This window comes from Dasypus novemcinctus, chromosome 21, assembly GCF_030445035.2.
Source record: "Dasypus novemcinctus isolate mDasNov1 chromosome 21, mDasNov1.1.hap2, whole genome shotgun sequence".
In the NCBI taxonomy this organism is placed as follows: Eukaryota; Metazoa; Chordata; class Mammalia; order Cingulata; family Dasypodidae; genus Dasypus; species Dasypus novemcinctus.
In genome coordinates, this window is record NC_080693.1 from 54856430 (window position 1) to 54870245 (window position 13816).

Consider the following 13816-nt stretch of genomic DNA (forward strand, 5'->3'; position numbering starts at 1 on the left):
GGCGGGCGCGGGCACTAACCCAGCCGCCCGCGGGCCTGCGCCAGGGCTTCGGGACCGCGTGGTAGCTGGTCTCCGAGCGCCTCCCGATGGCCGCACGCGGGATTGCAGGATGGACGGACTCCGCCTGCACGCCGGGGTTTGCGAGGACCCAGGTCTCTGAAGGAAATTTTTCTGGGCTGGATCTAAATTCCTGCCCTCAGGTAATGGAAAGAGGAGCCTTAGTGAGGAGAACGTGGAGGGCTTTGGGGATGCTAGGCCCGTGGAATGTCAGAGCCTCAGCTCATGGTGTCTGAGCCTTACCCATTTTACGGATGAGAAACCAGGCCCTAGCAAAGGCAACTTGCCCAGGGCCTCCCAGCGAGGAAGTTCGCCTTTGCTCAGCCTCCTCATTGCAAGGCCTGATCAACTCCCTCCCACTCCTGGAAGCCTTCATGAATAAAAATGATGGACCAACACTTACGTCCTACTGTGTACTTTACACACTTGTCTCGTTTGCTGCATTCAGACAATATTTATTAAGGGCCTACTGCCATCCAACAGCCATACAAATAAGCGTGTAACCATCCACTGCGATGAGGGCCACCAGTGAGAATATTCAGGGACCTGGTCTGGTGGGAGGGACGAGGCCTGAAAGCTTCTCTGAGGAAGTGGCATTAGGGTAGCCATGGAGGAATGAGTGGAGGGGCTTGTGGCGGAATGGGGAGCGCGCTGGGGAAGCAGGCAGAGGGAGCAGCGTGTGCAAAGGCCCCTGGCGTGGGAGTGGGTGGGGGCTGAGGAAATGTAGAAGCTGGCATGGCCAGAGGACAGAAAGCAAAGGTGAGACCTAGGTAGATGAGTTTAAACAGAGAGGGTTGGAGTTCTCTGTCTGGATTTTGTATTTTTCCAACAGACCTGTAAACTTGAAAGTATTCCAAAATAAAAAGGGTTTTATTTATTTATTTTTTAAGTTGGGGAGGAAAGCAGGGGCCAGGCCTTGGAGGGACTTGTGACCTGTGGGAAGGAGTTTGGATTCTGGATGAGAGCAGAAGGAAGTTCCTGAAGCACTTTAGGAAAGAGGGCAACCCAGTCAGATCTGCATTTTGGGAAGATCCCTCTTGGCTGCCTTGGAGAATGGACTGGGAAGGGGCAAGAGTGGAAGCAGAAGCAGAAGCAGCTAGGAGACCAGAGCAGGACCCAGGGGAGACAGTGGGGTCCTGCACAGAGAGGTGGAGGTGGAGAGGACTCGAGGTCTGCAAAGGAGCAAAAAATGGTCAGGATTATGGGTGAAGGGAGGGGGGTGTCAGTTAACTCGCAGGTGGGGACTTGTGGGTCTAGATGGTGAAGCCATTTGTTGAGTGGCAGGCACAGGAAGAGGCCCATGTAGGGGGTCATCCAGTCAGGTTTGGACACGTTGGCTTGAGGTGCCTTGGAGATTTCCAGGTGGTGATGATAAGGCTTTGGAGCGCAGAGGAGAGGCTGGAGGGAGTGCGGTGTCCTGACTATGGCGAGGCACTGTGTAAAATGACAGCTTCCCTCTGAACTGAGAGGGATACGTCAGATCAGAGAACGACTTGGACAAGTCCAGCTTGGTGAGTAATGAGCATTTACTTAGGGGGCTTGTGTGGGGTCCTCGTCCTCGGCGGCTGGACCAGAGACAGCATTTTCCGAGCTTGCTCGTCCACACCTACAGAGAACCTAGTGGTCTTTTTATAATGGTTATTCAAGATTAAAAGTACATAGGTTTAAGGTGTTTATCAAGGCACCCAGGGGTACACCTGGTTTCTACAGAATGCCTCAATTATGATCAAAGAAGCGGGTGTCTGTAAGGTGGGACAGGTCAGATAGTTATAGTTTTACTGACTTTAAGATTTACTGATCCTCAGGCATTTGTCAGCTGAATCTAGCCTGCAGTTTAATTTAAGGCAAGGGCAGTAAGAGTTATGCCACATGTGGAGATGGCGTGGGCGTGGGGAGCTCAGCTAGGGGGACCGTGCAGCATGAGGGAGGAAGATGGCCCAGGTCTGGGCTTGAGGAACTCAAGAATGAGCCTGTGAAAGACCCAGAGAGGGAGTGGCCAGAGGCGTGGAGGTGAAATAGGAGAGGGTGGGGTCCCACAGGCAAAGGGAGAGAGGGCCTCCAGAAGGAGGGAGGGTCCACATGGCAAAAGACTCCTGAGGAGCCAACTAAGATGCGACAGGAAAAGGCCCACTGGCTTTAGCAACACGGGGGCCACTGGTGGGCTTTGTGAAGCCGGGGTGAGAGCAAAGCCAACTGGAGAGAGTGAGAGAGGGAAGTCAAGGGGAAACAGGATGGAATTTGATGTGAGGGGAAAGATGGAAAGGTCCTTTCCAGACGGATGACGCTACATATGATAAATATCGACGGAAAGGATTTGGCGGAAAGAAAACAGTTGAAGACATCAGGTCCTGTGTGCTTGCTGAGGTGGGAGGAGGGGGGGAGGCATCCGCACGCTGCAGGGTCTGGCCTGCTCCCCAGGATCCTGCTCCAGCTGGAAGGAATGAGGTAAAGATCAGAGAGCAGGAGGCCTGCCTTGAATGCGGAGGAATGTGGGATAACGACAAGCCCCAAAGTGTGACCATGGGTGAGGGAAGCTGAGAGGTCAAGGGGTGGAGAGCTCGTCCTCTTGGCTAATGGGGTCACACGGGATTGAGGCACGACGTGGGTGAGAGGACAACTGTGAGCTGTGACCGCAGCATCCAAAGAATGAGGTGGAGAGGCAGCCCCAGGCTGGGAGAAGTCAGGAGAGCAGGGTGGCACCAGCCTCTGAGGAGGAGGGGCTTTTACAGGAGGAAAAGGCTCCAGAAAGAGCTACGGGGAGCAAGGCTGCCAACCCTCCCGGGAGGTCCTCAGGGACGATGTCCTCAGCGGGGAGCCAGCTGAGAAGAGGAAGGGCCGGTTCCGGGACGAGCAGAGGGGCAAGGAAGCACGAGAAGCCCTTCCAGTTGGGGTGTGGAGGACAGGACTCTGGGCATGGCCTGGACATGGCAGGTCCATCCCCCATGGTCAGTCTCTGAGGAGGGTGGGCCCTGGGCCAAATGGACACTGGCCTGGGAAGATCACATGCAACGTTGTAAGGAAGGAACTCTTGTTCCCATTGATAAGGAAAGGGAGGCACAGAGACACACAGAGGTTAAATAATTTACTCAAAGTCGGGGAGCATAACCACTTAATATTCAGTGGTTATTACTAAATTCAAAACTTTGAACCTTGTCAGTCTGACTCCTAAGTAGGTATGTACCTGTAACAGTCATGGTGGGGCTCACTCCCTCCAAAAACAAAGCAGCTTCTTTTCCTGCCCCGCCTCAGGAAGGAGAGCCAGCCTTACATTCCTAAGATCCCGGGAACACCTCCCAGCTTTGTTTCTGGCCTAGAACGGCTTGTTTACCCCCAGCACCAGAGAAAGGGGTGGGGGCTGGCAGCAGGCTACCTGCCAGGCCAGGGCCTGAACACTGAGGGGCTGTGTCCCATGGTCAGAGCATGGAACAGAACAGGAGTGAGGGTGATCAAGTCGGTCCCCAGGAAGAGGCACCAGATCCGACCCCCACTTTGGTGTCCAGACCCCACACAAGTCCCCAGGACCTGTAGGACTCTCTGGGCTGGGCTGAGATTGAGCTGGGGTGAAGGGGACAGGTGGGGGTTAGAGTCAGATTTAAGGTGACTCAGTAAAACAAAGGAGTGTGGAGTCTCAAGCACCTGGCTTGTGCTACAGCTCGGTCACATGCCCCTGGCCCGCCTGCTCCCCTGCTCTGCGCTCCTCCAGGGTGTGGGCCTAGCAATTCTTGGATCTCTCCCAGGTTAGCCCAGCACTTTGTTCACAGCCCTCAGTCAATATTTGCTGAATTAAAGCTGAGCCCCAGCCTGGGAGCGCCGAGTCAGTGGAGCCAGACTGTCTGACTATGAAACCCAGCCCCACTCAGTGCTAGCTTTGTGACTTCGAGTAAGCCGTTTAACCTCCCTGGGCCTCGGGGTCCTCACCTATGAAATGGGAGCAGGACCAGCCTGGTCGAGAGCTGTGCAGTCGCACAGGGCCCCACTCAGGAGGGCTTTGCGCTTGGTTTAACGCTCAGCTGCCGCCATCTTGAAACCCTTCGCTTTTTGCTTCGCACTGGGTCCCTCAACTTACGCAGCCAGGCCCGAAAGTGAGTGACATTAGCACCTACCTCAGAGGGGCGTTGCAAGGATTAAGTGAAACAATCTACCTGAAGTTCTCAGCACATAACGAGTAGCAATAAATGTTGGCTGCTGTTCATTGCTATTAAATTATCCCCAGTGCCGATGTGTGATAAATGAGTGAAATGACGGAGGGCCTGGGGGAGCATCGGGATATGATGGTGCCAAGACTGGGGGGGGGGGGGAGAGGTGAGGGAAGATAATAAGAGAGGCCGTAAGGGAAGTGGGGGCAGTTTTGTGCCCCCCATAGTCCAGTTGTTTCCCCAGCAGCTGGTGTCCACGCTGTGGTCCAGACCCTGCCGCCGCGTTCCGCAAAAAGTCCACTTGGTGAGCGCCGAGGGCGTGACTTCCAGTTTTCATTACGGGGACATGGTCTCGACCCCTGGAAGTCGCCGTCTCTAGCTTGGGAGCCGCAAGGGGCGTGCCCAGCCCTGGGTCAAGGTCCAACCAGCGTGCCCCCAGGCCTCGGCGCGGGCTCCCGCGCAGGCCCCCGCCCTCCTCCGCCCAGGTCCTGGGGGCGGGGCATCCCCGCCCCGCCCCGAGTCCGAGGGGGGCGGGGCCTCGCGCGCATGCGCCCGCCGGCCCAGGGCGGGGCAGAGCTCAGAGGAAGGGGTTGGTGCCCGCCTGCGGGGGCGGGTTCCGCGGCCCGGGGGAGCCCGCCGTGGGCCTCGGCGGCTGCGGCAGGCTGGCAGACGGTGGAGGGTAGGCGCCCGCCTGCGGGAAGACGCTGACCGAGGCGGGGAGGGTCACCCCGGCCGGCACGCTGCTGAGCGGGAGGGGCAGGGAGGCGCTGTAGGTCATGGAGCCCAGGGGCGCCCCGACGGGCCCGCCCGCCGCCAGGCCCGTCGCTGGCGACCCGGTGCGCATCTGGTTCAGCGTCGGCCTGCCCTGCTCGCCCCCGCCGAATGGGTTGGTGGAGGATGGGGCGCTGAAACCTGCGGAACGAGGAGGGGAGGGACTTGGAGCGGGCTGGGGGACCTGGGCCTAAAGGGGAGCGTGGGGAGGTAGGAGGAGAAGGTTGGCAGGAACCGCAATCTTAGGGATAGGTAAGAATAAGATTCTGGGGCAGGGGGCTGGGTTCTGAAAGGAGGGGCGGAGAGAGAGTAGGACCCTCCAGTGTTGGGGCCAGATCAGGGAAGAGAGATACCCTACCTGCCAGGAAGGGGTTCCGGGTCTTTGCAGCCTGAGGGACCTTGACCAAGGAGTCAAGGTTGACCAAGGAAGACGCCGAGGGGCCCAGGAAGGACTCAGGAGTCCGGCAGGCTTGAGCCTCTTTGCTGGGCTGGCTTAGTGCTTCCCCCAACACATCCAGATCGAAGGCATCTGGCTCCTTTGTGCCATTTTGCTTGGCGCTGGGGATGGGGTCTCCAAACAGGTCCAGCTCTGGAATAGAAACGGCAGAGTTCGTTGGTGGGGAGAGGGATTGGCCACGGGATGTGGAAGAAGACCAAGGCCAGCTCTAGGTGGGTGCCCCCACTCCCCAGAGCCTCAGTGTCCCCTTGCCTCCTGCTTACCCACAGGACTGCTGGGCTTCCCAGAGGACAGGGCTGGGATACTCTCCAGCCCCTCCTTGGCCTCTGTGGATTCTGGAGGTTTGGCAAATGGGTCAAAAATCGAAGTGCCACCTAAAGCTAGCCGAGGAGGAAGAGGGAGGTAAGATGGGTTGGCAAAAAGGGCAGCTCCCATCTGGCCCCTTTCCAGGGAAGCAGCCCTCTTCTCAACACAGGCAGAATCTGCTGCCCCCTTGGCACTGAGGGACGGGCACCCAGAAGTTCCCCAGCCCCTCACCCACACCCTCTGGCCCTCCACTTACCAGGTATGTTGGAGGTCTCCACAGGGACCCCCCAAGGGTCAGTCCCAGTGCCGGCGAGTTGATGGTGGGGGGAATTCTGTACCCAGGGGTCTGTGGTGGAGGGTCCGGCAGGCAGCACTGGGGTCCGGCCCCAGGGCTCAGATGAGGAGAGCACAGGGACCAAGTCCCAGGGTTGGCTTCGGGACAGAGCATTTCCTGAGGGGACTGGAGACCAGGGGTCTGCAGAGGGCCCCCAGGAGGAGCCGCTGGGTTCCGTGCTTGGCCTGAGACCTGAAATGGGAATGGCAGACGTGGTCCTAGGCCCACCCTCACCCTCCCTCTCCAGGGCCCTTCCCAGAAACCCAGCCCAAGTTGGGGGGCTGGAGGACCCATTTCACAGATGGGATGCTGGCTTGGGACTACTTGGCAAACGAGCCGATGTTCAAGAAGTTATCCCAGGCTCCACAGGCCATCTTCCCAGTAAGGGACAGGCTGGGGCAGGAAAACCAGGGGAGTGAGGGCTGAGTTTTCCCAGGAACTGGGTGCTGCAGGCATGCTCCCCCAGCCCTCCGAGGAACCCGAGGCTCATGGGGTGAGTGACTTGCCCAGTGGTCCTCAGTTTGGGGCAGGGGGGTGCCAGCAAGTGGCTGCAGAGGAAGGGGCTCTCTGGGGCCAACCTGGGAGCCGCTTGCAGCCCTGCATGCCCACCTGGGATGTCCCATGGGTCAGCAGAGCAGTGCGTGGAGGGCGGGGCCGGGGCGGGTGCGAAGATGTCTGCCAAGTCCAGGATGGAGGACTGTGGAGGGGAGAGGAGCCCCAGCTCAGGAGTGGGTGGGGCTGGAGGGAGGGCGGGCCCTGAGCTGTCAGCCTAACTCCAGCTCTTTGCTCCTTTATTCATTTTACAAACATCTCTTAATGATCCCTCATATTGTACAGTGCTTTCCAGTTTATAAAATGCTTCCTCATTCATTTAGTACCTGATTTTCGCAACAACCCGTGAGGTAGGTGGGGCAGGTATTTTGCCCGTTTTACAGATGAGCCATCGGAGGTCCAGAGAAGGGAAACCATTTGCCTGTGGTCAGGCAGAGAGCTAGAATAGAACCTTCCTGACCCCTTCCTCAGCTGTCTTCTTTCTCAGTCCAGTGGAAGGGCATCATGAGGGCAAAGACAGATTTGTTACTAGCCTACCTCCCTAGGTCAGTAGCCAGGAGAAACTGGCCACAGTGAACCTAGGGCAGACACACCCCAGCGGTAGCTTGGACAGCTTTGCTCCCAGCAGCCACCTACTCCCTGTCCTGGAAAGTGTGTATATGAGTCTAAGATGTTCCCAGCGCCCAGTGCCCTAGCCCACCCCCATCTTGACACACAATTTCACATAATCCTAGAATGTCAGGGCCCAGCAGGCTCATTTTGCAGAGGAGAAAGCAGGCCAAGACAGTGACTTACCCTAAATCATAAAGTGATTTAGCAGCAGCATATCTAGAACTCAGATCCAGGGGTCTCAGATCAGGGTTCTTTGCATCCCATTTTGCCATTAGCTCAGTATGGGACTGGGGGCTGTTAAAACCCTTTCACCCCCATTTTCATGTAATAAACACTTGAGTTGTGCTTATTATATACCAAGCACTGTTCTACACTCTACAAATATTAACTCATCTTCCAGGGCCTGCCCAACCCACACACCGCAGCCCTCTCCCTACCTGGCTAGTTTTCAGCTTCTCCTTTCTTTCTTCTCTCTGTAGTTCTTGGTCCTGCCGCTGGCGGACTGCAGCCCCTGTGCCATTGGCCAGGGGGGAGTCTTCTCCCCGCCAGGACCTCACCTCCTGCAGGAGGCACAGAAGGGGCAAAGGAAGCATGAGCAGCAGCTCAGGCTGGACTTGAGAGGACCCAAGCCCCCGAGGCTGCAGCCAAGAAGAGATCTGGGGGGGAGGCGGCTGGGAGGCTAGGCCCAGGCACCCCCAGGAGCAGTGCGGACCACCCGGTGAAGCCAGAGGAGCCTGCTAGTGCCCTTGTAGCACCTCCACCAGCACAGGCCAGCTTGGCCCTCTACCTTCTCATGCTCCTGCCGGCTCAGGCGCAGAGCCAGCTGCAGCTGCAGGTCCTCGTCCCTGTGGGAGGCTGGGGGAACCGGCTGCTAGGGAGGAAAGAGGGGTGAACTTGACCCAGCACTCCCACCCCTGAGCTAGACAAGCAGCATGGCCCTGCCCTGGGTAAGGGAGCTGGAGAGATGCCCGTGGTGAGTGGGGGTGAGCAGCCCCTGCCCCCAGCACGGTGGGTGTGGGCTTCTTCCTGCCTAGATCTGAGAAGCAGTTTAAAAAGCAGGAGGGTTGATCTCTTCTGGATCTCCTGAGGGTTCCCCCTGCTCTGCTATGCGAGGCTGAGCCAGGTTTACCCAGGCACACAGAGGTAATGGCAGAGGAGGTATCAGAGGGATTATGCTTGTCCCCCACAGGAACAGGACCTTGGGGGGTGGCAGTCAGCACATCTCGGGGGCGCCTAGGAATGCATCTGTCAGCATGCTCACCTCCCCCACAAGGTGGCCGAAGGCCCTCCAGACACACCATGTACCCCAACCTGCTCCCCACTTGCTGCCTTTCCCAGGTGCAACTGGAAGGAACTGAAGGCAGGAGGCAGGCCTGCCCGGGACAACCCAAGGACACAGATGGCCCCGTGCTGCCCTGGGAGTAGCCTGGGCTTCGGGGCCCAGGATGGGGAAGCCTAAGAGCCAAGGCTATGGGGCACCTCTCCCTCCTCCTCCAGACCCCTCACCACCCCGACCCACCTGCAGGCGCTCCCAGGCTGCCGCAGGAGGAGACCTCACCTTCTCGGCTTCCTCGCGGCTCATGGCCAGGGCCAGCTGCAGCTGCAGCTCCTCTTCCCCTGACGTCTGGGGCCGGGCCTGCTCCAGGTCTGAGGTGTATCGGGGGGATGAGGAGGAAGCTGCAACAACCATTGCAGCTTCTTTGACCACACTGGTACCCATGGGCTCCCCACCCCCTCGGGGAGTCCAACAGCTGCCTGCCAGGAGCTGAGGGTCAGAGAGGGGAGCTGAGGGGGACGGGCCAGGCGGTGTGCTCAGGAGCCTATGTCAAGTTTCCCATCCCACCCCAGACTTGCACACACAGCTCCAAGGGCCACCTGCAGCAGGGCTCGATTCCAGAGCCCCAGCCCTAGCCCGTGGACTGTTCTGGGTCAAGGGGAGGTGGGAAGTTCCAATCAAACAAGGTCTTGGCTCTCAAAGCCCTTAGCAAACTGTCAAGGGCTTGTTGAAAGGGAGGGCCACTCCCAAGTGTTCCTCAGATCAAGGAAGCCCCCCCTACCGAGAAGAGAGCCTCAACTGCTCGACTGCTCCTTGGGCAACCCTGCTTTTTGGGCGGGCTTAGGGGAATGCGTGGGCCTTGTGTCCCGCAGGGGGCAAGAGGCATTTCTGGGCCTAGTCTCATTTGATATGGACGTGTGGTACTATCCCCACTTTACAGAGGTGCAGAGAGCCAGTGGCCCAGGTCACACCGCTTGTAAGGGGCGGAAGAAGGGGCTTCCATTTGACTCCAAAGCCTGTGCTTCCCGCACCAAGCCACCCTCCCACACAGCTAATGATTATGCTTTCAGCTAACTTGTGGGGCTCCTACGAGGGGCTACGCAGGTGCAAGTCACCTTCCTTTCTCGCTTATGCCTCCTAGCAACCCCCTGAGGTCGGTAGGATTACCCAGTGCCCCGGGACCTGCTCACAGTTGTAGGAGGACGGGGAGCCGTGGTGGCGGCCGAAGCCCAGCTGCCCACTGCCGAGGCCCACACCCTCCAGCGCCATGCGCTCCTTGGTCTTGAGGGCGTGGATGCGCTCCTGCCGCAGGCGCTCCTCATCTCTGAGCAGGGCCATCACCTGCTTGACCTTCTCGCGCACGTTGACGCCCTGGTCCTTGCCATCCCTGTCGACGTGCTGGAAGTCCTTGAGCGTCTGGATGGTGTAGAGGTTCTCGCGGCACTGGTGGGCCACGCGCTCGGAGCCTGTCTTGAGCAGGTAGTCCAGCAGCGTCAGCGCCTTGTACACGTGCCGCCAGTTCTTGCCACTGTCGTTGAGCCGCCGCCACAGCATGCCCATGACCTCGGCGAAGGCCACCGTGTTGAAGGTCAGGTCGGCGATCTCCGACATGAGCGAGCTGGGCGGGCCCCACGGGTCATTGCTGGTGGCCTCGCGCACCTTGACCTCCGCCTCGGAGTAGTTGTGCACGATGTTCTTCACCTGGCGCCGCAGCGCTGAGGTCGTCATGGCCTGGGACTTGGAAATGGGCGGCCCCCGCCCCAGCCGGAGGTGGAGGGCCGAGGGCCACCGTCGCAAGGTCACGGTCTTGAAGGAGGGGCCGCCGTGCTCTCAGCAGGGTGGCTGCCCCCTTGGGTCCCACATGGGTCTGAGGAAGAGAGAGTGGAGCTCAGGGACACAGGCCTGAGCCAATGGCTGGTCACACAAGCACTGACTTAGGAAGGCCTGGCCAGAGTGTCCCTTCTGCCAGGGACAGCCCGCAGCAGGCCACTTAGGAGCTCTGCATGCTCATTTACCTTCAGGGTCACACCACAAGGAGGCTATTGTCATTATCACCATTTGCAGGAGGGGAGAGTGAGGCTCAGAGGAGTGTCCAGTGACTTGTCCAGGACCACACAGCTGGTAGGTGGGAGCCAGGATTAACCCAGGGAGCCCCCCCGGTTCCATGCCAGCAGTGAGGACACGAAGGTGGCCCCCAGGAAGGCCCACTCCCCTGCTGCTTCTCAGCTGCCTCTTCTGTTTCTGCCATTGTCTGGCTCAAACTTTTCCTCTCCAGCTTCCAATCCTCACTTTTCTCTCTTCTCATATTGTTAATTTTTGTAGCTCAATCATTCATCACCTATAGCGGGCCCTTCTCTGAGCCAGGTGCAGAGCACAAGTCCTGGTCCACCCACATCCAGTTAAGAGGGTAACAGACAATTACAGTTCATTGTGGGAGAAGCACAGGAAGAGCCAAACTGGGAAGTCAGGGGAGACTTCCCAGAGGAGGTGACGGCCGAGTGAGGTCTGAGATCCCAAGGGAAGGATGGGGAAGAATGAACCGGCACAGTGAGGAAGGGCAGCTCAGAGAGGGTTCTGTGGTCAGGGCCAGAGGGCAGGAGAGCCCGGGACCTTGCAGAAAGCCAGCTTTCAGAGATCTTGCTGCCACCACCCCTGACGGGCACACAAGGGCACCAAGGCCAGAGAGGGGAACGACCTGCCTGCAGTCGCACTGCGTGTGGGTGGCAGAGCTGGACTAATACCTAGGTCTGCAGGAGACTAATCCAATACTTATTGTCAGTGTCACCCAATTTTGTAATTAATTCATCTCATTATTTTACTGTCTCAGCCTGGCCCTCTCAACGAGAATGTAACCTCCTTCAGGGCAGGGTCAGTCTGGGCTCCCCAAAACTCCCAAGGCCCTGGGCACGCAGTAGACTTCTGGTGCCCCAGCCATCGCCCACCCCACGGCCTCAGGACCAGGGGCTCTGCAGGAAGCAAACCCAGGCCCAGGGCAGAGGAAAGGCTCGCCCAGGTCCCCGTGAGGAACCAAACCAATCCTGGAATCCCCCCACCATTGCCATCCCTGCCGCACTGGATGGGCCCGTGAAACACGCGCGCACACACACACGTGTGTGTGTGCGTGCTTGTGTGGTCCTGGACCTGCAGTCTCCTCTTCACCCATGACCCCCTCCCCCAACACCCAAGGAGATTTCACCTCTGCTCTGCCCTATGTCCCCAACCGAGCTGTGCCTGGGCTGCCGGCTGGTCCCCAGACTGCCAAAAGGTGGGAATCTGGCCCCTACCCAGCCCCCCAGCTCAACTCTCCTTCCGCCCCAGCGCAGCCAACTGGACAGCTTAAAGGAGCTGACACTGGGCTCAGTTCAAAGCAGCCACACAGGCCTTAGCAGGTTTCTTCAGGGCCCAGGTGCCCGGGAGAGCATCAGCAGAGAGATTGGGACCCCTGGATGACGGTGTGGGCTAGGGGGAGAGCCTACCTCCTGCCTGCTGTCTTTCCGTCCAGCCGGTGGCAGGCCTTCTTGTGGGGCTGCCACGGCCACAACCTGTTTAACTTCTGCCCTCCCCCTCACTAGTGACTCAGACCTGTCTTCACCTCCCCACCTGGCGGGCTGGAGGGCGGTAGAGTCAAAATGGGAAATAGTAATGCACCAAAGCCCGCCCCGTGCACGCCCCTCCCGGGCTGGCCACTGAAACTAGCTGGACCAGTCACGCCCGTGACTCCTCCAGAAGCCCTGCCTGGCCTGGCTGCCCGGCCTCCTGACTGGGCTGGGCTGGGGGCACAACGTCAATGGGAGGGGCCCACCGGGATCCTGGGGGCTGGACTTTTCTCCCCAAGGTGGACACAGAGGAGTCTCCGGGGCCCACCTCTACTGGAGCTAGAAGAGAGGGAACAGAGCCCACAGGAGGGGCCTCGAGCGCCATCCCCTGAAGTTGGAGGGGGCAGGGTAGCGGGGCAGAGGGGCCAGAGTGAGACCCAGGGAGCACGAAGGGGAGGGAGCAGCCGGGAGCGCTGCCAGCCGCATTACAAGGAAAGGGTTTTATTGAACACAATATGCCCAGAAATAAAAGGGAGTGAAACAGAAACCTAGCAGCCGATAAGCAGCGGCAGCGGCAGCCCCAAGCAGCCCGGTATGGAATTACTGCAGTGACCTTGAGCCAGACCCTGCCAGGTGGAGGGAAGGACACTGAGAAGGCAGGGCTGAGAGACCGGTCCAGAGATGGGGGGAGAGGGTGAGGCACAGGGGTGCAGGGTGGAGGGGCCAGGGTCTGGGCAGGGAGCTATGGGAGCAGGATCAGCAGCGGGTGGGGTGGGGTCGGCCAGAGATGGGCCATGGGGGGGGGGGTGCAGGGTATTAGCTCTTTCCTATATAGAGTCCCAAGAAGACCATAGAGACCCAAGGTCTGGGGAACCTGGAAGGAGTCCCCAAAAGTCAGGACTGAGGGAGCAAATAAGCATCCCCAGAGTGAGGATTTGGGGAGATGGAAAGAACCCAGACCAGTTCAGTGAAGTTTGTCCATAGTCTGTGTGTCCTCACTAGCCCACGCCCCCTGCCTGTGCTCTGCTAAGGAGGGCTCTAGCCCCTGCACTCCTTCCCCCATCAGATCCAGTGTGATAGTGGGGGGAGTGGCAGCGCCCTAACCCCTAACTTCTTGCTGCTGGAGAGACAGGGAAGGAGCTCTAAGTGTCAGTCCACTTCATCAGCCCCGGGGCAGCTGGGGACAGTGGGGTGGGCTGGGGACTGCCCTGAGGTCAGAGGGACTGCGGAAGTGGTCGGTAGGGACGGGCAGACGTACGCAGGAGTCTGGCTCTCTCCGTGGGGCTGGGAATGCCAGTAAAGATACCAGTCCCAGGACGGGGAGTGGGCGCCCAAGTCCCCCTCCTGGGGGAGCAGGGAAGGCAGGGCGGCAGGCAAGAAGCCCCCAGGTGCCTCTACGGCCCTGCACTGCCTGGCCCCTCTCCCTTGCACCTGGAAGACTAAGCCTCAAGCCCACTCTCCACCCCACCTTCCACGGAGGGCACCACCGCTGCTAGGGAGGGTGCACGGCCGAGCTTACCTCCCGTGCAGGCTCCCTCGGCCCCAGCCCCGGGGTCCCGAGCGGCCTCTGCAGTGACCCTCCGACCTGCGCGTCCGGAGGATGGCACAGCCTGGGGAGCGTCTCCAGAGCCATCCACCACAGACCCTCGTCCCAGAGACACGCCCTCTCCCAGGAGGCACAGACCCCTCAGAAGGGCAGTGCGGTCCTGGAATGGCAGCAGCTCGGCCTCCTGCGCGTTTGCCTCCCAGGCACTCAGGAGGAAAGTTGCTGGGCGAGCC

General features: G+C 59.4%; 1 protein-coding gene across 6 annotated transcripts; it reads right to left on the bottom strand.

Moving 5' to 3' along the window:
* Positions 1-3126: 3126 nt before the first annotated feature.
* Positions 3127-13816, bottom strand: EPN3 (epsin 3). 6 transcript variants are annotated; one of them, XM_071210600.1, is made up of 10 exons: positions 13557-13816; positions 9692-10368; positions 8745-8872; positions 8013-8093; positions 7663-7785; positions 6671-6758; positions 5984-6253; positions 5685-5801; positions 5323-5553; positions 3127-5105 (listed from the first exon to the last, which is right to left on the bottom strand). In XM_071210600.1, the coding sequence occupies exons 2-10, from the start codon at positions 10227-10229 to the stop codon at positions 4771-4773; spliced, it is 1911 nt and encodes a 636-aa protein (XP_071066701.1). In that variant the 5' UTR covers positions 10230-10368; positions 13557-13816; the 3' UTR covers positions 3127-4770. The 6 variants fall into 6 exon arrangements, with proteins under 6 accessions (XP_071066701.1, XP_058139977.1, XP_058139976.1 ...); XM_058283994.2 differs by having other exon boundaries at positions 8784-8902; positions 13557-13815; XM_058283993.2 differs by having other exon boundaries at positions 8013-8096; positions 8784-8902; positions 13557-13815.